The 20180-nt window shown below is 40.1% G+C and overlaps 1 protein-coding gene across 11 annotated transcripts in view; it reads right to left on the bottom strand.

Annotated features, from left to right (window-relative positions):
- Nucleotides 1-20180, bottom strand: part of GRIA2 (glutamate ionotropic receptor AMPA type subunit 2) — a 255259-nt gene that overhangs the window by 69853 nt on the left and 165226 nt on the right. For 10 of the 11 annotated variants that reach the window (XR_005776366.1, XR_005776367.1, XM_040418588.1 and 7 more), the window contains 3 exons: nucleotides 16180-16386; nucleotides 12245-12615; nucleotides 3667-3865 (listed from right to left, as the gene is read on the bottom strand). Coding sequence is in view for 9 of the 11 variants with exons in the window: in XM_040418588.1 (XP_040274522.1) it covers nucleotides 3667-3865; nucleotides 12245-12615; nucleotides 16180-16386 (777 nt within the window). In the remaining 2 variants the exon portion in view is untranslated. Of the gene's footprint in view, nucleotides 1-3666; nucleotides 3866-12244; nucleotides 12616-16179; nucleotides 16387-20180 lie in introns of those variants that run through there. The other variant, XM_040418593.1, reaches the window with a different exon arrangement.

The raw sequence follows: 20180 nt of genomic DNA, 5'->3' as shown, positions 1-20180 counted from the left end.
ACTGAAAACTGGACCGTGTCCAGAGAGTTGTGGTCAATGATTCCTATTCAGAATGGTCCGGGGTTATAAGTGGTGTACCCCAAGGTTCAGTGCTGGGTCCTCTATTATTTTATTTATTATTGATATTGAGGACAGGATTAATAGCACCATTTCTATTTTTGCAGATGACACTAAGCTATGTAGTACTGTACAGTCTATGAAAGATGTCCATAAACTACAAGCTGACTTGAACACTCTGAGTGATTGGGCATCAACTTGGCAAATGAGGTTCAATGTGGACAAATGTAAAGTTATGGATCTTGGTAGTAATAATCTCTGTGCTTCATATGTCCTAGGGGATGTAACACTGGGAGAGTCACTTATAGAAAAGGATTTCTGTGTCCTTGTGGATGGTAGATTAAATGACAGCATACAATGTCAATCAGCTGCTTCTAAGGCCACCAGGATATTGTCATGCATTAAACGAGGAATGGACTCACAGGGCAGGGATGTAATAGTACCACTTTACAAAGTGTTGGTGCGGCCTCATCTTGAATATGCAGTTCAGTTCTGGGCACCAGTCCATCCAAAGGACGCACTGCAGCATGGAGGGTCTTAGTTATGAAGAAGGATTAAAAGAATTAAAAAAGGGGGGACATGATTAACCTATACAAATATATAAATGGGCCATATAAAAATATGGTGAAAAACTGTTCCATGTCAAATGCCCTCAAAAGACAAGGGGGCACTGCCTCCGACTGGAGAAGAGAAAGTTCAGTCTCCAGAAGCGTCAAAGCTTCTTTACGGTAAGAACTGTGAATCTGTGGAATAGACTTCCTCAGGATGTGGTCACAGCAGGAACAGTGGACAGTTTTAAAAAGGGTTTAGATGAACTCTTAAAAGTAAATGACATTAATGCTTATGAAAATGTGTAGAAATCTGAGTCTCAATTCCTTCTGGGATTCGCGTCGCCACCTATCCCTTGGTTGAACTTGATGGACTTAAGTCTTTTTTCAACCATATTAACTATGTAACACATAATGACATACCTCTTATTATGATATATATTATAACGATTGTCTGTTTGATGCCTCTAATATCATGCCCTCTCTGTATATGAAAATGCAATCTTTCAAAAAATGAACTTGTGTTTCTACCATTTACATACTGTCCAAGACCTGATATTTCTCTCTCTCTCTGTGGCACTCGAACAACTCCTAGTCCCCATGTCCTATTTGAGTTATGTTAGACCGCCAATATTCATGTCACCAGCACATCAAAAACATTTCCACAGTTTACTGAGTCAAAAACTCCAAATCTTATTGTTACTCTAATTCAATCTTGCCTTGATTACTGTAATTAGGTTTTTTACAAGGCCCAATTTTCAGGAAGATTATTGGGAATGAATGTTTCTACAAATGCTGGTTCCCAATAATAGGCCAGTGTAAATGTGCTGCCGATCACCCAATGAGTGTTAACTCTTCTACATCTGTACAGTAAATGTGCCTTAACCCATTACTATTGGTCTTTTCTCACCAAACGCTCCCCTCTCTTATCTATGCTGAATGCAGCAGCCTGGCTTATCTTTCTGTCCGACCGCTACTCCGATGCTTCCACCCTGTGTTAGTCAATGCACTGGTTGCCCATACAATATAAGATTCAATTTAAACTTCTCACTGTAGCCCCAACATCTCCTCAATCATCATCGTCTACCATCCTAGCCATAATTTCATCCTTTCAATGATCTCAGACTAACAACCACCATAATCCACACCTTCCACTCCTGCAACAAGACTTCTCTTGAGCTATGCCAGTTCTCTGGAATGCATTATACGAAATAATTGGTTTAATTTCCTTTTTTCACATTTTTAAAAAGGACATGCTACCACTTCTGTCTGTTTTAGTAAATTACTGTTTTCCATATGAAATGACAATTCTGAAGCATCTATTCTTAGAACTCTATTCCTCATTACTCTGCTATTTCTGCCATAAATTGTGGTTAGTGGCTCAGTGGTTAGCAATTGTGCTTTGCAGCGCTGGGGTCCCAGGTTAAAATCCAACCAAGGACAACATCTGCATGGAATTTGCATGTTCTCCTAGGGTTTGTGTGAGTTTTCTCCCATCAGATATACTGATAGGGAATTTAGATTTAGAGCTCCATTGGGGACAGCAAGTGATAATGTCTGTAAAGTGCTGCGGAATATGTTGGTGCTATATAAAATAAGTAGTTCATAAATAGGAGGGTAGACAGCTGCCACTAATAATCAGCTAAATGGCATTTTAAATCATAAAAAATGTATTTTGATTGAACAGAAAAGCACAGTAACTACGCACAACCTACCACAGGAAGTCAGTGCCTTTATTCATCCTCCACTTTATGACTCATGCTCCATGTGTGCTTGACTTTTCTATGTGACAAAATGATTCCAATGTTCTCCAGCTTGCTAAAGATGTGTAGGCTGACTATAATGTGGGCTAACATTTGGTACAAGCAGAGGCTGATAACTGTGGGGGTGTGAATTACAATAGAACATTGCATTACATGCTGCCTTCTAAATAATTATTTGTCTCATCCATTCATCCATATTGATATATAAAATTGTGCTTGTGAAAGAAGTCTATCATTCTAGGAAGAAGAAGTGGACTTCAGTGTCAACCATTACAATGAGGACACTTTTCCAAAACACTACAGTACATTCAGTAAAGATCTACAACAATATAATATTAGATTAAAAACTGTACAGTGGATGTAGTACAGGCAGACATCAGTACAGTTCAAGAAGTGCAGTTTGAGAGCAGTAAAACAATGTAGTACTAGTAGATGACAGTATAGTACATGTAGCACAGGGGGAGAGCAGTGCAATAATGTAGTACTAGTAGAAAGCAGTACAGTACATGTAGTAAAGGTGGAGAGCAGTACAATAATGTACTACAGGTAGATAGCAGTATAATGTAGTACTGGAGGATAGCAGTATAGTACACGTAATACAGGTTAAGAGCATTACAATAATTAAGTACTGGTAGATGGCAGTACAGTACATGTAGTACAGGTAGATAGAAGTACAATAATATAGAGCTGATAGATAGCAGTACAGTACATGTAGCAAAGGTGGAGAGTAGTACAATAATGTAGTATTGGTAGATAGCAGTACAGTACATGCAGCAAAGGTGGAGAGTAGTACAATAATGTATTACTGGTAGATAGCAGTACAGTACATGCAGTGCACATGGAGAACAGTACAGTACATGTAGTAATGGTAGACAGAGGTATAATAATGTAGGACTGGTTGATAGCAGTACAGTACATGTAGTAAAGGTGGAGAGCAGTACAATAGTGTAGTACTGGTAGATAGCTGTATAGTACATGTAGCAAAAGTGGAGAGCAGTACAATAATGTAGTATTGGTAGATAGCAGTACAGTAAATATTGTACAGGTGGAGAGCAGTATAATAGTGTAGTACTGGTAGATAGCTTTACAGTACATGTAGAAAAGGTGGAGCGTATGTGTAGGGTAGAATAATACAAGTAGCTCTGTATTGTACTGCATAAAGGTGCTACTAAAGATCCATTTGGAGCATAGTTAAGATGTTAAAAATAACGCATAACTGGACAAATGTAACCCATGGACCACTGTACTCCAAGACAATTGCCATTAAACATTAAAAATAATTAAAAAAATAATCTTACCCTAAAGAATTCCTTTGTTGACCCTGAATCCAATGTTCCATATGCTATTTCAGTTTGTTTAGAAAGATCTTCTGCACTTTCTATAGGTGACACCATCCGTTCCACAGTAAGGAAGGCAGCTAAGTTAGCCGTGTAGGATGAAATGATAATCAAGGTAAAGAACCACCACACACCTCCAACAATGCGACCAGATAGGGATCTAATAACAAGTATGAAATTAATTTTTAAAATGAACAGAATTTTGATAATATAAAGTTTTAAACTTCACATAAAAAAAAAAAGGTTGCTGCACTCATGTCGCCATAGTAATTGTCTAGCAGTGATTTCATACAAAATTATCAACAATGTAAAGTTTCAAAAGTGCGGGATACTGAAAAATATTAGCACAGTTTGGTAGCACTGGAAATCGGTGGTTGTTTAAAGGAATACTACAGGAAAACTTGACATACTGGCGGAGATTTATTAACCCCTTAAGGTCTCAGCCCTATTTCACCTTAAGGACTTGGCCATTTTTTGCAAATTTGACCAGTGTCACTTTAAGTGCTGATAACTTTAAAACGCTTTGACTTATCCAGACAGTTTTTTCGTCACATATTGCACTTCATGACACTGGTAAAATGAAGTCCAAAAAAATAATTTTTATTTATAAAAAAATTTACCAAAAATTTGTAAAAAATTGCAAATTTCAAAGTTTAAATTTCTCTACTTCTATAATACATAGTAATACCTCCAAAAATAGTTATTACTTTACATTCCCCATATGTCTACTTCATGTTTGGATCATTTTGGGAATGATATTTTATTTTTTGGGGATGTTACAAGGCTTAGAAATTTTCAAAAACCCAATTTTTAGGGACCAGTTCAGGTCTGAAGTCACTTTGCGAGGCTTACCTAATAGAAACCACCCAAAAATGACCCCATACTATAAACTACACCCCTCGAGGTATTCAAAACTGATTTTACAAACTTTGTTAACCCTTTAGGTATTCCACAAGAATTAATGGAAAATAGAGATATAATTTCAAAATTTCACATTTTTGGCAGATTTTCCATTTTAATAATTTTTTTCCAGGTACAAAGCAAGGGTTAACAGCCAAACCAAACTCAATATTTATGGCCCTGATTCTGTAGTTAACAGAAACACCCAATATGTGGTCGTAAACCGCTGTACGGGCACACGGCAGGGCGCAGAAGGAAAGAAATGCCATACGTTTTTGGAAGGCGGGTTTTGCTGGACAGTTTTTTTTTACATCATGTCCCATTTGAAGCCCCCCTGATGCACCCCTAGAGTAGAAACTCCAAAATAGTGACCCCATTTTAGAAACTACGGGATAGGGTGGCAGTATTGTTGGTACTAGTTTAGGGTACATATGATTTTTGGTTGCTCTATATTACACTTTTTGTGAGGCAAGGTAACAAGAAATAGCTGTTTTGGCACCGTTTTTATTTTTTGTTATTTACAACATTCATCTGACAGGTTAGATCATGTGATATTTTTATAGACCAGGTTGTCACGGACACTGCGATACCTAATATGTATACTTTTTTTTATTTATGTAAGTTTTACACAATGATTTCATTTTTGAAGCAAAAAAAAATCATGTTTTAGTGTTTCCATAGTCTGAGAGCCAAAATGTTTTCAGTTTTTGGGCGTTTACCTTGGGTAGGGTATGATTTTTGCGGGATGAGATGACGGTTTTATTGGCACTATTTTGGGGTGCGTGTGACTTTTTGATCACTTGCTATTACACTTTTTGTGATGTAAGGTGACCAAAAATTGTTTATTTAGCACAGTTTTTATTTTTTATTTTTTACGGTGTTCCTCATACAGCTTCCGCCTAACCGGTCATGTGATATTTTTATAGAGCCGGTCGATACGGACGCGGCGATACCTAATATGTATACTTTTTTTTTATTTATGTAAGTTTTACACAATAATATCATTTTTGAAACAAAAATAAATCATGTTTTAGTGTCTCCATAGTCTGAGAGCCATAGTTTTTTCAGTTTTTGGGCGATTATCTTAGGTAGGGTCTTATTTTTTGCGGGATGAGATGGCGGTTTGATTGGCACTATTTTGGGGTGCATATGACTTTTTGATTGCTTGCTATTACACTTTTTGTGATGTAAGGTGACAAAAAATGGTTTATTTAGCACAGTTTTTATTTTTTACGGTGTTCATCTCAGGGGTTAGGTCATGTGATATTTTTATAGAGCCGGTCGATACAGACGCGGCGATACCTAATATGTATACTTTTTTTTTATTTATGTAAGTTTTACACAATAACAGCTTTTTTAAAACAAAAAAAATGATGTTTTAGTGTCTCCATATTCTGAGCCACAGTTTTTTTTATTTTTTGGGCGATTGTCTCAGGTAGGGGCTCATTTTTTGCGGGATGAGGTGACGGTTAGATTGGTACTATTTTGGTGGGCAAACGCCTTTTTGATCGCTTGCTGTTGTACTTTTTGTGATGTAAGGTGACAAAAAATTGTTTATTTAGCACAGTTTTTATTTTTTATTTTTTACGGTGTTCATCTGCGGGGTTAGGTCATGTGATATGTTTATACAGCCAGTCGATACGGACACAGCGATTTCTAATATATTTTTTTCCCCTATATTTTACAAATTTTTTTACTTTATTTGGGGAAAATGACGTTTTTGTTTATTTTTACTTGAAACTTAAAAATTTTTTTTGGGGAAAACTTTATTTTTTCACTTTATTTTTTGTCCCACTTTGGGACTTGAACTTTTGGGGGTCTAATCCCCTTTACAATGCATTCCAATACTTCTGTATTGGAATGCATTGGCTGTATGAGTAATACTGTGTGTATTACTCATACAGCTTCCGCCTGTGAGATCCAGCCCGATGGCACCGCTGATAACCTCAGGTAAAGCCACAAACCGCAGGTCTAAATTGACCTGCGGTTTGCTGCGATTGCCGATGCGGGGGGGTCACATGACCCCCCCGGCGTTGTGACAGGATGCCCGCTGAATGATTTCAGCAGACATCCAGTTCCGATTAACCCCCGCCGTCCTAAGTCCTTAAGGGGTTAAACTAGTGTAAAGAATAACTGGCTTAGTTGCCCACAGCAACCAATCAGATTCCACCTTTCATTTTCCAAAGGAGCTGTGAAAAAAGAAAGGTGGAATCTGATTGGTCGCTATAGGCAACTAAGTCAGTTCTAATTTACACCTGCTTGATAAATCTCCCCCACTGTGTTATGGTTGGTGCAGGATCTGAGCGGTGGTGCATGACACAGGGATTCATACAACACCAAAAGGAAACTCTCTATGTCAATGTACCATCCATTTAGGCCCTGCACTAGACATAACACAGTTTCTCCTGGACTGTTCCTTTAAGTATAAGGGGATCTTCCTGTAAAATCCGTGTCAATCATTTAATTTCAGTGTCAATTAGCTATTGGAACAATTGAATTAGGAGTGACACCTTATCAGTCTAGAAGATGGGAGGATAAACACATCCCAGGCCTATTCTCTGCACAGCAATACCATTGAGTGCAACATAATCTTCCCACTGAAATAAATGGAAGTTAAAGAAACCTAAGATTAAAGGGCATCTGTCAGCAGATTTGTACCTATGAAACTGGCTGGTCTGCTACATGTGCGCTTGGCAGCTGAAGACATCTGTGTTGTTCATAAGTGCCAGCATTGCTGAGAAAAATTAAGTTTTAATATATGCAAATGAGCCTCTAGGAGCAACGGGGGCGTTGCCATTACACCTAGAGGCTCTGCTCTCTCTACAACTGTCGTGCCCTATGCACTTTGATTGACAGGGCCAGGCACTACAAATGTGATCACTCCTGGCCCTAACTTCTCCTAAAGTCTCAAGCTGCGCTGTGCACTTCAGTATCCAGCACAGGCACAGTACCGGAAAAAGGCTCAACAGCAGTTCTCTTCTGTACTGCGATTCTCTTTCCTGTACTGCGCCTGCACTGGATACTGAAGCACACAGAGAAGCACAAGACTTTAGGTTATTGCAGAGGGAACAGCAGTTGCAGAGAGACCTCTAGGAGTAATGGTCAAACCCCTGTTGCTCCCAGAAGCTCATTTGCATACATTAAAACATCATCTTTCTCAGCAATGCAGTCACATATGAACATGGGACCAACACAGATTCCTTCAGCTGCCAAGCGCCCATGCAGCAGGTCAGCCCGTTTCATAGGTACATATCTGCTGACAAATGCCCTTTAAGAGGGGGCATAGGGTTCTGTAACTTTCTGTTATGCAGCCATATTCCGCGCTGAAACCAGGATATGGACTTGATTATTTGCAGGAAACTGGTGCTGCAAACTGTCGGGTGTCAGAAAAATTAATAAAAACAATTAAAATCAGCTTCCTAGCCCCGTCTAATCCAACACAGCTGCTCTATCCTCTTTCCTGGGCTGCAGCCAGTCATTTATTGTTTTGGCTGAAAAGTTGATATCCCGTACACAGCTGCAGCCAATCACGGGCCTTGATCTTCTAACATAACCATTGAGGCCAGTAACTGGCTGCAGTAGTGTATAGGACATCACCGCTGCAGGCAAAACAATACATCACAGGGTGTAGCCCAGGGAAAGGGAAGGAGTGGCGGTGCTGGATCGGAAGGGGTTGAGAAGATGAGATGAAGTGTTTTTATTTTTTTATTAGGCTCCAGGCAGTTTCTCCTAATATAAAAATCTTAAATTCTGTCATCTAATAAAAGCACATACTTCACAACTAGGAACCAGAGCTGGTCCTGTTCTAGGGAGCTCCCTTTCTGGCCTGTTCATACATGATACTTATTTATTTTATAACCATTAACTTCCAGGTTCACATGAAAAAACATTTAAAATATATCATGAATAAATGTTTCAAAGTGCATGGTCTACTGTAGCTTCTCCAATTGATAACAGCCAGAGTTTCCAGACATGTTTTAAATGAAGAGGCTGTCTCTGGGTGGTACAGAACATACAATCCTGGTGCCATCATCAAGGAGGCCGTTATTATGTCTATCTGTGTGTAGAAGCTATTATGGCCTTAGAGAGGATATTTTAGAGCTCAAGAGCCTTCACACCAAACTCATTTAAGGAAGTAATACAATAAGGGCACGGCCTACAGGTAAGCATTTGGTTATGGCATTTTTAAAAGTACTATTAAAGGTGATGGCCACCTTCTGGCTACTTGTGACCATTGTGTATGTAAGATGACTATATGGCACTTACTAATACAGCCTTTGTTCATACTCTGTGCCTTTTGCTATATTTTATAAGCCATGCCCCCATGTTAGGCAAATCTTCTGTGCTGTCCGCATATAGGTTCTGTCCATAAGATGGCCGCTGATGGAGGGCACATCCCTCAGCCTCTTCCATTCAAACACACTACACATGCACTAAACTTTCAACAGTGCAAGCGCAGATGGCAGGTGCAGCGTATTTGGAAGAGGCTGAGCGAGGTCTGGTCACATGACTCTCCATCAGCAGACATCTTATGGACAGGACCTCTGTGTGGACAGCACAAAAGACTTGGCAAACAAGGGGGCATACCTTATGAAATATAGAAAATGGCACCAGAAAGTAGCCAGATATGTTACAACGGTAAATGTGATTTGCCTTTCGTAAACCTACGTTCATATTTTTGGAAAGTATTCATGCGGCTGTGACTTAAAAGTAGAAACGATCTTATACTATTCAGAAAAATGTAAACTTTTTTTTTTTTATGTAACTTCCTTTTCAGTCTTTCAGAAGACATCAGATGTTCTGTTCTGCTATTGCCATGTACAGAAAATTACACACAGTAGGGAATTGCTGCGCGTCCAAATCCGAAAAGTGTAGGTTCACTATATGTGGTTGATAAAAAGAAGCATAGAAATTTCAGGCAGTATTTTTAATGCCTGGCGTGTCAGTTGATTGGGGCTGTGTAAAATGTATATTGTAGGCCAGCAACTACATCTAGCAGCAGAGAGCAGCAGCATGGGAGTGGAGAAGGTAAACTAAGGATATTGCAAAGTGGATAGCTGAATACTTTCATCTTCTCATATCTCATGGGCAGATACATCTAGGCATATGTAAGAACATCACTTTATTGTCTGTGAGCTCACCCTACATCTGAATTTTATATGCAATGGGCTGCTTTGCTCCATAGATTACCCAAACCTCTAGGCAATCTTCGACACAACCTTGTAAGCATTCATATAAACAGCCCTTTGCTTAGAAGGCTGTGCCAAAAATTAACACTGGTAATCGCTGAGCTAAGATAAAGTTCTGAGGTCTCTCTAGTTTTGGAAATGGTTAGAGCTCATTGCCCTTCCAATGGCCTTGACATAGGTATCTGACAAAGCAGAAGATCACTTCTAGGTTGAATACTTCTGTAATACCACTTGTAATGGAACAGATCATTGCCTATTTAAAAAAAAAAAAGATAGCATTTCTGAAGGCCTTGATTCAACTCTGTAATAAATGATTATCTCCAATCGTGAGCTGGAAACAAACCTAAGGGTAGGGCCACACAGTCAGGTTTCTGGATGCAGCTTTTGAAGTCAAAATCAGGAGAAAGAAAGTATAAAAGACAATTGTAACTTCTCTTTTTTGAATTCACTCCTGTTTTTGGCTTCCAAAACTTAATGCAGAAACCTGACCGTGTGGTCATACTCTAATAAACATATAGCTTTTCAATGTGATCACTGTAGTTTCTCAATTAAGTGGCTCCTATATTTTTGAGGGGCGTTATGTTCTAGGTTCATGGTATTGAGGTGTACAGATTTTGTGAGGCTACTGTAAGGTATACAATTACAGTACAGACCAAAAGTTTGGACACACCTTCTCATTCAAAGAGTTTTCTTTATTTTCATGACTATGAAAATTGTAGATTCACACTGAAGGCATCAAAACTATGAATTAACACATGTGGAGTTATATACATAACAAACAAGTGTGAAACAACAGAAAATATGTCATATTCTAGGTTCTTCAAAGTAGCCACCTTTTGCTTTGATTACTTCTTTGCACACTCTTGGCATTCTCTTGATGAGCTTCAAGAGGTAGTCCCCTAAAATGGTGCCCTGTCAGGTTTAATAAGTGGGATTTCTTGCCTTATAAATGGAGTTGGGACCATCAGTTGCGTTGAGGAGAAGTCAGGTGGATACACAGCTGATAGTCCTACTGAATAGACTGTTAGAATTTGTATTATGGCAAGAAAAAAGCAGCTAAGTAAAGAAAAACGAGTGGCCATCATTACTTTAAGAAATGAAGGTCAGTCAGTCAGCCGAAAAATTGGAAAAACTTTGAAAATAAGGGCTATTTGACCATGAAGGAGAGTGATGGGGTGCTGCGCGAGATGACCTGGCCTCCACAGTCGCCGGACCTGAACCCAATCGAGATGGTTTGGGATGAGCTGGACTGCAGAGTGAAGGCAAAAGGGCCAACAAGTGCTAAGCATCTCGGGGAACTCCTTCAAGACTGTTGGAAGACCATTTCAGGGGACTACCTCTTGAAGCTCATCAAGAGAATGCCAAGAGTGTGCAAAGCAGTAATCAAAGCAAAAGGTGGCTACTTTGAAGAACCTAGAATATGACATATTTTCAGTTGTTTCACACTTGTTTGTTATGTATATAATTCAACATGTGTTAATTCATAGTTTTGATGCCTTCATAGTCATGAAAATAAAGAAAACTCTTTGAATGAGAAGGTGTGTCCAAACTTTTGGTCTGTACTGTATATAACCAACGTAAGTCTATTTCAAGAGAATTGTAATTCTCCAATGTTAGAGAAAACATCTCATGAAACAGAATGAACTATGTTGACCATAAAACATACGGGTGAAACTCGAAAAATTTGAATATCGTGCAAAAGTCCATTTATTTCAGTAATGCAAATGAAAAGGAATTGCATTAATGTAGCTTAAAATTAGAATTTTGTGAAAAGGTTCAATATTTTAGGCTCAAAGTGTCACACTCTAGTCCGCTAATTAATCCATACCCCCTGAGCAAAGGGTACCTGAGATTGTGACTTTGGGGTTTTCTTAAGCTGTAAGCCATAATCATCCAAATTATAACAAATAAAGGATTGAAATATCTCGCTTTGCATGTAATGAGTCTATCTCATATGTTAGTTTCACCTTTTAAGTTGCATTACTGAAATAAATGAACTTTGCATGATATTCAAATTTTTCGAGTTTCACCTGTATATTAGTAGTCTGACTTAAGCAAGGTATGATCCACTTGCTTTGAGACAACATACAATGCATAATTTTCAACAAGTCTTGTCATATATCGTCAAACCTGTAACAAGGTATTAACCTTTTTCCCATCACAGCTCACTGTGGCCACAAGGACCTGAAACTGTGAAATGGGAATGCAGCAAAAACACGGTACCCCTCCAAGAAGGCATAAAAGTATTGAAACCTTGTGCATTTAGGTAGTCTATACATGGTGTATACGACTTCACTGAGACATGTGCTGCCTAAACTTCTTTGCTTTGGTTTATGACCTTGAACAGAACCTTCATTATAAAACATGTGTCTCCATTGCTGTGAATATATTCACCATGGCATCCTCTTCAGACCCAAAATGCACAAAGTGGAAAGAGATGAGTAACCAACCTTGGCGAAATATCGCATCCTTGCTGCATAAAGGCACCAAGGGAAAACCAGAGACTATTAAATATCCCAAACTCATTAGATGAATCGTTACTTTGCGTTTCTCTTCCGTCTTCAAACTCCTCAGTATGCCATTCATATGGGCTAAATCTGCTCACCAGGAATAAAACTACACTGACCCCAATATATGCAAACACTATGCACATCCAGATCTCATAGGCTAAAGGATCAAGAAAAGAAAACACTCCTGGTTTTGACTTCTGAGGCTTCTTGATCATAATTGATATTCCCAAACTCATGAATGGTTTAGAGAAGTCAATCACTTCTTCTCTCACCAGTGTTATAGTTAATGGAGCAATAGCAATATCCGCTTTCTGTAAAACAAAACACAAAAACGAGAGGATTAGCTGATTAATTAACATTGATAAACAATTTTAGACACACTCCAGCCTGTCAATCTATAAAACTGCCGCAGAGATGACAGCAAGGCTGCTAGATCAGTGACAGCTTATAGAAATATTGCCAATGCTTTATGAACCATTAAAGGGGTTGTCCAGAGGGAACATTTGTTAGATAGGCTTAGAGTGGGATAAAAAATAAAAGAAGGCATGCTCACCCTTACGGATTCCCTGTAATTCCCATTCTGCCGCTTACCAAGGTCCATAGCCATCTGCTCCCTGGTCTGCTCTCCACATGCAGGAGGTGCCTGGCCCTTGCTGTGACCTGCCTTAGGAGGCATCTCCAGGCTATTCCTGATTGTTGAGACTAGACCAGAAAGCAGAGATGAGCTGGAACCTGGTAAGCATCGTAAACAGAGTGGGAGAGGATTGGTGAATATCCCTTTCTATTCCATTCTGAGGACATTTTTTATGAATTTGATCTTTACAGACAACTCCTTTAATATCACACTGCTATGACACGGACTTACATTGTGCTGTACACAAAAGTAATGCTTACTGTATATCCTAAGGCCTCTTTCACACTTGCGTTGTCCGGATCCGGCGTGTACTCCACTTGCCGGAATTACACGCCGGATCCGGAAAAACGCAAGTGTACTGAAAGCATTTGAAGACGGAGCCGTCTTCAAATTGCGTTCAGTGTTACTATGGCAGCCAGGACGCTATTAAAGTCCTGGTTGCCATAGTAGGAGCGGGGAGCGGTATACTTACAGTCCGTGCGGCTCCCGGGGCGCTCCAGAATGACGTCAGAGCGCCCATGCGCATGGATGGCGTGATCCATGCGATCACGTCATCCATGCGCTTGGGGCGCCCTGACGTCACTCTGGAGCGCCCTGGGAGCCGCACGGACGGTAAGTATACTGCTCCCCGCTACACTTTACCATGGCTGCCAGGACTTTAGTGTCCCGGCAGCCATGGTAACCATTCAGAAAAAGCTAAACGTCGGATCCGGTAATGCGCCGAAACTACGTTTAGCTTAAGGCCGGATCCGGATCAATGCCTTTCAATGGGCATTAATTCCGGATCCGGCCTTGCGGCAAGTCTTCAGGATTTTTGGCCGGAGCAAAAAGCGCAGCATGCTGCGGTATTTTCTCCGGCCAAAAAACGTTCCGTTCCGGAACTGAAAGCATCCTGATGCATCCTGAACGGATTTCACTCCATTCAGAATGCATTAGGATAAAACTGATCAGGATTCTTCCGGCATAGAGCCCCGACGACGGAACTCTATGCCGTAAGAAAAGAACGCAGGTGTGAAAGAGCCCTTAGGGTAAAGTGAAATTCCACCATGGCCGTACGTTAAACATTATATTAAGGAACTGTATTATTCAAGTTCTATATCTGCTATCAGACTCTTACTGCTTAAAGATAACATTTTGGTAGCAACTTTGAATGATGTGCTGGGGCATATGTAACTGGAGTTTTATGTAGTCGACTTTATATTACTGCTTCTTTAAGAGTAAAGCATTTATCAGGGTTTTTTCTTTTTTTTGCAGGAGGCAACACCAGGTCCTTGTGATAACTGAGGGAACTGCATCTAGGCTTGAAGACAACCTGCTCAAAGCTCTCATGGTGTCCCGTGTTTCTATAGCCAAGAGTAGTGCTGATAAGAGATACCGCCGAGTTGTACCCATAGGGATTGTAACACTATGGGGGAGATTTATCAAAATTGGTGTTAAGGAAAACTGGCTTAGCTGCCCATAGCAACCAATCAGATTCCATCTTTCATTTATTAGCGCTCCTTTGGAAATTGAAAGGATAAATCTGATTGGCAGAAGAGAATGTTTTGACGTATATATACAATGACATGTTTGATGGCCACAAAAGGGTCTTTTGCATATGGCATTTATGTCAAATATGGTGTATATAGACGTCACAACAGAGTGGTGTGGTTGTACCCTTAGAATTCCACCATGCTACCTTACCAATGTCCCTGCACCTGTATATGTCTGTGTCAGTTTGGTTTGGTTTGGTTGCTTGTAGTTTACAATCTCTCTGTCTTTGCTGTCACTGACCATATTGACCCTAGACTAATGGAACAGAACTAAAGGCAGCCAGTCAGCCAAAGGCGAAGACAGTACATGACAGGTAGCACTATTCAATTTCCTAGACTGTACCCATTCACCTGCCTCATGCGCTACTGTTAACCCTTCACTGGTTTACCCGCTCACTGCAGACATTTTGTATGAATGAATACATGCAGGAAATATATATATACTGTAGATACATTTGTGAATTTCGTATGGCCCAACATCTAAAGTATATCTTTACCCAATGTATTCTCTACCACAAAGGAACAGAAAATAACGCATCATGTGTTTTTTATGTGTACGAAATGTCCATACATTTTCATGGATGTTATATAAAACATTTTGTTCAGTACAACTTTTCTCTTGTCACTTCTCAGTTACCTTAAAGCCACTTTCACACATTCAGTGTTTGGTTGGTGATTTCCATCAGTAACTGTGAGCCAAAACCACGGGTGAAGGCGACACAGAGATAAAGTATAATGTATAGATTTGCTCCTTTTCTGTGTTTTTGACCGGCACCTGGTTTTGTCTCACAATCAGTGATGGAAATCTGTGAGGAAACACTGTGTGAAAGCAGTCAGATAGATAGTTATGATATATCCACAGGCACTACTGTTTCCACAAATCCAATTAACTAGAATTGAGAACCAGGCACCCGCATGCCAAACTTAATATTCATTGTCTGGCCGAATGCAGCAGCCAAGTGGAATGAGAGCCCCTCATCTACCATATGGGGGTATGCCCTAATTGTCTAGTGTGCAAAGATACGTGCACAAGTTTCAATATTAAAAGGGGTTGTCCAACTTCAGATCGTTCAGATCTTCCTGCATGGAGGGTGTCATGTCCGCAGCTGCAGCCTATGACTGCAGTCATGTTCCATTTGGGGGACACTTCAAGGCTGCAGCCAGTTATCGTCAACTGGGGAGCACGTGACTCCCGTTTGTGCAAGAATTTTACATGCAGGGAACAAAGTGCAATTGTTGTAACCACTGTGCCAACTAACTGGTTTGCGTTATCCTGGAGGTCCCCTGGTTTTCACCCGTTAACCACTATACCGGGATCTGTCCTTTTCTGCAGGGAAACCACCAGGCTACTAACACTTGAGCACTCAAAACAATGGCGACAAGTGAACCTCCAGCTGTGGACCCACTGAGCCAGAAATGAGCACTGAGAAGCAGGTAAGTATGCTGTCTCGACAGGTCCTGCTAGGTGGGAAGGATAGGGGAGGGGAATATTCAAAAACGATCTGAACTTAGAAAAACCTTTAATATCATTTAACTGTGATATGCACCATTATGAGAAATACTATATTATGCATGAAACTCTGTATGATGCATCATTTTAGGCCCCAACATTACATGGTCATGTTTTTAACTCTGAACAGATATTATCAATATGAAGCATTTTCTAAATTGAGAAAGTAAGGGAGACATATTTAGTCAAACTGACTTACCCCATAGACTAATTCACCGACCATGCCATTCCATATTTTTGTTTCAGCGTCTCTTGCCCCATACTTTCCATCACCAACTATTGTCAGTTTGTATTTAAATCCACAGTGTCTGGCAATTTCCGTCGCCAAATCAACACAGTATCCTTCATAACGATCATTTCCCTCAAACTGATCTGAATTTTTCTTATGCATGACATATGGAGCTTCCTGAAAAATCGAAACATCAGAGTCCTTATCTAACAACGTAATATTGCTTTTTTTTATTTTTATGAATATATATATATATTTAAACAAATCAATATAAACATTAGACCTTTTTGCTTAACTCCATCACGTCTCAACACAAAAATTTGGATTTAAAGTGTAACTGTCATTCTTTTTTTTATTTATGTAATGTATAGGGGCAGTGATACTGACCATTTTTGTAATATACTTTAATTACTGAAATCGCACATTTCTATTAGAACAATAGCACTAAAGTAGCCCATTTTGAGCCTTAGCAACGCTCCTCTGTCTTCTGTTTACATAACTGTGGACACTTTCTTAACACTGACTGTGTTATGTAAACAGAAGACAGAGGAGCGTTGCTAAGGCTCAAAATAGACCACTTTAGTGCTATTTTTCTAATAGAAATGTGCGATTTCACTAATTAAAGTATATTACAAAAATGGTCAGTGTCACTGCCTCTATACGTTACAGAAATAAAAAAAAGAATGCTAGTTACACTTTAAATAGTAGAATTAAGGGTCTTTAACAGGGGCAGATGATTAGACGAACTAACCAAAACACAAGTGCTTGCTTCTGATCACTGCCACACCTAAAGTTGCCCAGCAATCAGCTGACAAACAAGCAAACGCTCATTTGTCTGCTGATCTCATGCTTTATGGGCACATAAAAATGATTGTTTGTTGGCAGTGCCTCACCCCGTGTAAACAGGGGACATGCTGCTTGAAATAATGGAAATGAGCCACCGCACAAACAATCATAAATAGTGAACTATTGTTCATTTGACAGTTGAGCAATTATGTGCCCATGTAAAAAAAACTTAAATGAGCACTGATTAATTTGCAATATCAGCGATTGGCGCCCGTTACAGGCTGCACAGGCTTGTTGGATGTGGTAAGATTATCCAGCTGAGCATTGAACAAGCTTTGAATGTAAATAATTGTTATGGGGAAAATAATTGTTAAAGGGTTTCTGCAGTCAAATATATTCATGAGCTATCCTCAGGTTAGGTCATCAATATGAGATCGTCAGGGGTCCGACTCCCGGCAGGTGTTTGAAGTGGCAGCAGCTCTTGCTTGCTGCATGAGCGCTGCTTCCACTTCAAAATTACCTGAGTGTTGTATCGCTTGTAGAGATGGCCCAGTATAATTACAACTATGAGTTAGAAGGGGTAGACATGTAGAAAGGGAGTTTTTAAATGTGCCATTTTTAAATAGTTTGGAGGTGCTGGTCTAACTTTGTTTTTTGTATTGTACATTTAAGGGAGTGGCTGCCTCCATTTAGACTATTCCAGGGATGGCCAACCTGAGGCTCTAAAGCTGTTGTAAAACTACAACTCCCAGCATTCCCAGGCTACCTACAGCTATCAGCCTACAGCAGGGCATGGTGGGAGTTTTAGTTTTACAACAGCTGGAGAGCCTCAGGTTGGCCATGTCTGGACTATTCTTTCCAGCTTATCTTCACAGGGCTTTTAATACGAGTATAATAAACAGTAGCTGGATTATACAGTACATTGCCTTAAATTTTGTAGGCTCAGGCCCAGGAGAGGCAATTTTGTTAGTGGTAGATGGGCCCAACACAATTTTAATAAAAAATGTGCATAAAGAGCTTCTCATTTTCATATAGTAAGTATAGCACTAATGCGATTCAAATTTATCCATGTTTCCAATATTTCTATGTGTCTTTGTGTATGAAGCAGTTTGCTGCTGCATATAGTGTTTGCGTTTGCATTGCAGTGATGGTAGCATTCCCCTGTACTTTATTTCGTATTGTTTGGAGGTGCTGGTCTAACTTTGTTTTTTGCATGGTGTAATATACATATGCATATGTGTGTAAATATTCCAGTGGATACTGGTCTCAGACCTCTTCTCATAGAAAACTTCCATACAACCCAATAGATTGATTTATAGTCAGAATGTCTCCATATATTCTAATACCCAATAAATGGTAACCACATATCCATATAAAGTTACATACAATACCTCCATATATATATACATCCACTATACTATGTAGCACAAAGAAACAAATCCAATGTGCACAGATATTAGACCATCATATTAGGCACTAGTCTAATTCTAAGACTGAAACAGCCACTTATGATCAATTTTGGCAATCCAATGTCCCAATTAAAATGTCCCATAACACTGAAAATAATTGCACTGAAGTAAAGCCTAAATATCACTGTGACGAGTACCACACCTCGTGCCCGCTTGACGTCGCCTACGTCAAGCTCACGAGCCGCGGTATGGTCACGGGTTACCAAAAACGTGATGTTACACCCTCCAGAGAAGCAGGTAAGGTCAGCTTGGTACAGTTTACACATACACCTCCTGTCCACGCTGGCACAGAGAGGCAACAAGCTGAGAGAGCCTTTTCAGGGCCGCAGTGAAAACAGCACTGTCTCAGCTCGGATAATCTGCCACAAGCTTCTCGTTTGATATAAGCCCGGTCCGCTAACGGGATTATATAGGGTGAGAAACCAACCCGCGGTAGCTTATAACTAGGCAAAAACACAGACGTGGGGATTCGTGATCGAGATACAAGACAGCAAAAGATTAAATTATATATTTAATCGCCGTAAGGGCACACTAGATATAACACAATATACACAGAGAATATATACAGTGGTCGGAGGTTACAGATACAGGTTATATGGGTACAACAGGGTTAAGCAGAGTAAAAGTCAGTTACCGGGTAAGATGAAAGTTCCTTTGGGTTGTGAGGTGTTCTTTGCTGTAGTCACATGAAGGGCTGTGATCTCAGCTAGTTCCTGGGTCCCCCTAAACACATTACACGATGTGACCCTTCTTCAGAGAAAGACACAGCCCTCTGGCTTGCATGGGCTTATGACCTGTAGCCGGCCGCTCCCCTCCCCCCCCCATAGGTAGGGTCCACCGCTCCTTCTCTGGTGCTGGGAGCAAATGACCCATAGGGCTCATAGCCCCAGACCAGAATGTCGCAGGAAGATGGTTCCGGGCCCAATTGATCCGCCTGGGTTCTGGCTACAACTAGAGTCCAAACATGGTACCGTTATTTGGTTTCTGTGGGGAGAAATGGATATCTCCCTTCCCTGACATCCCCCCATCAAACAAAGACCATGGGCACGTACATCGTGGCCACCGGGACAGAAATATGCGTCTGCGATGGCCGGGCGATTCATAATTCCTTATGAAATGTAGGTGCCAATATGTCTGGGAGGTAGCATTGATCCTGGCAAGGGCAGATACCTCCTGCTGGGGTTTTTTCCTGCAGGATTTAGCTTGCCTCCAAACTGGCTGATTAAGGTGTGACATTCTCCACCTGGGGCCTCCTTGAAGCCTGGACCCCTGGGGCTTTCTTCCTTGCTAGCTGACAATCAGATGGCTGGGGGGTGGGAACTTATTTTGCATGTACACTGATGTACATGCCAAAAGGTGAATCAAATGACAATCAGGGCTGCCAGTAAATAATAATCCATTTTCCTCACAATCACTCAAACAAGTTCTATGCTATTTTAGGTTATGCTGGAAATATCAACATTTTCCCTCATGACATATTTGCCATTTACAATATTGTAGCTGTTTCTAGATGGATGAACAGAGGATAGAAGGAGGGATGATACTACAGAGAATAGCTAATTGTATATATATGTGCTAGCAAATATGATATCAGCTTCAAGACTGAGACCTTCAGTACAAACTAGTGTCGTAGAAGAAGAATATATCATGTATAAATAAAAGAAAAATTAACCAGGCAGGGAGAAAAATTACAAGCCCAAACTTCCCAACCCCCAT

Source organism: Bufo bufo, chromosome 2 (genome assembly GCF_905171765.1).
Source record: "Bufo bufo chromosome 2, aBufBuf1.1, whole genome shotgun sequence".
NCBI classification, from domain to species: Eukaryota; Metazoa; Chordata; class Amphibia; order Anura; family Bufonidae; genus Bufo; species Bufo bufo.
This window is presented reverse-complemented; position numbering and strand designations above follow the sequence as displayed.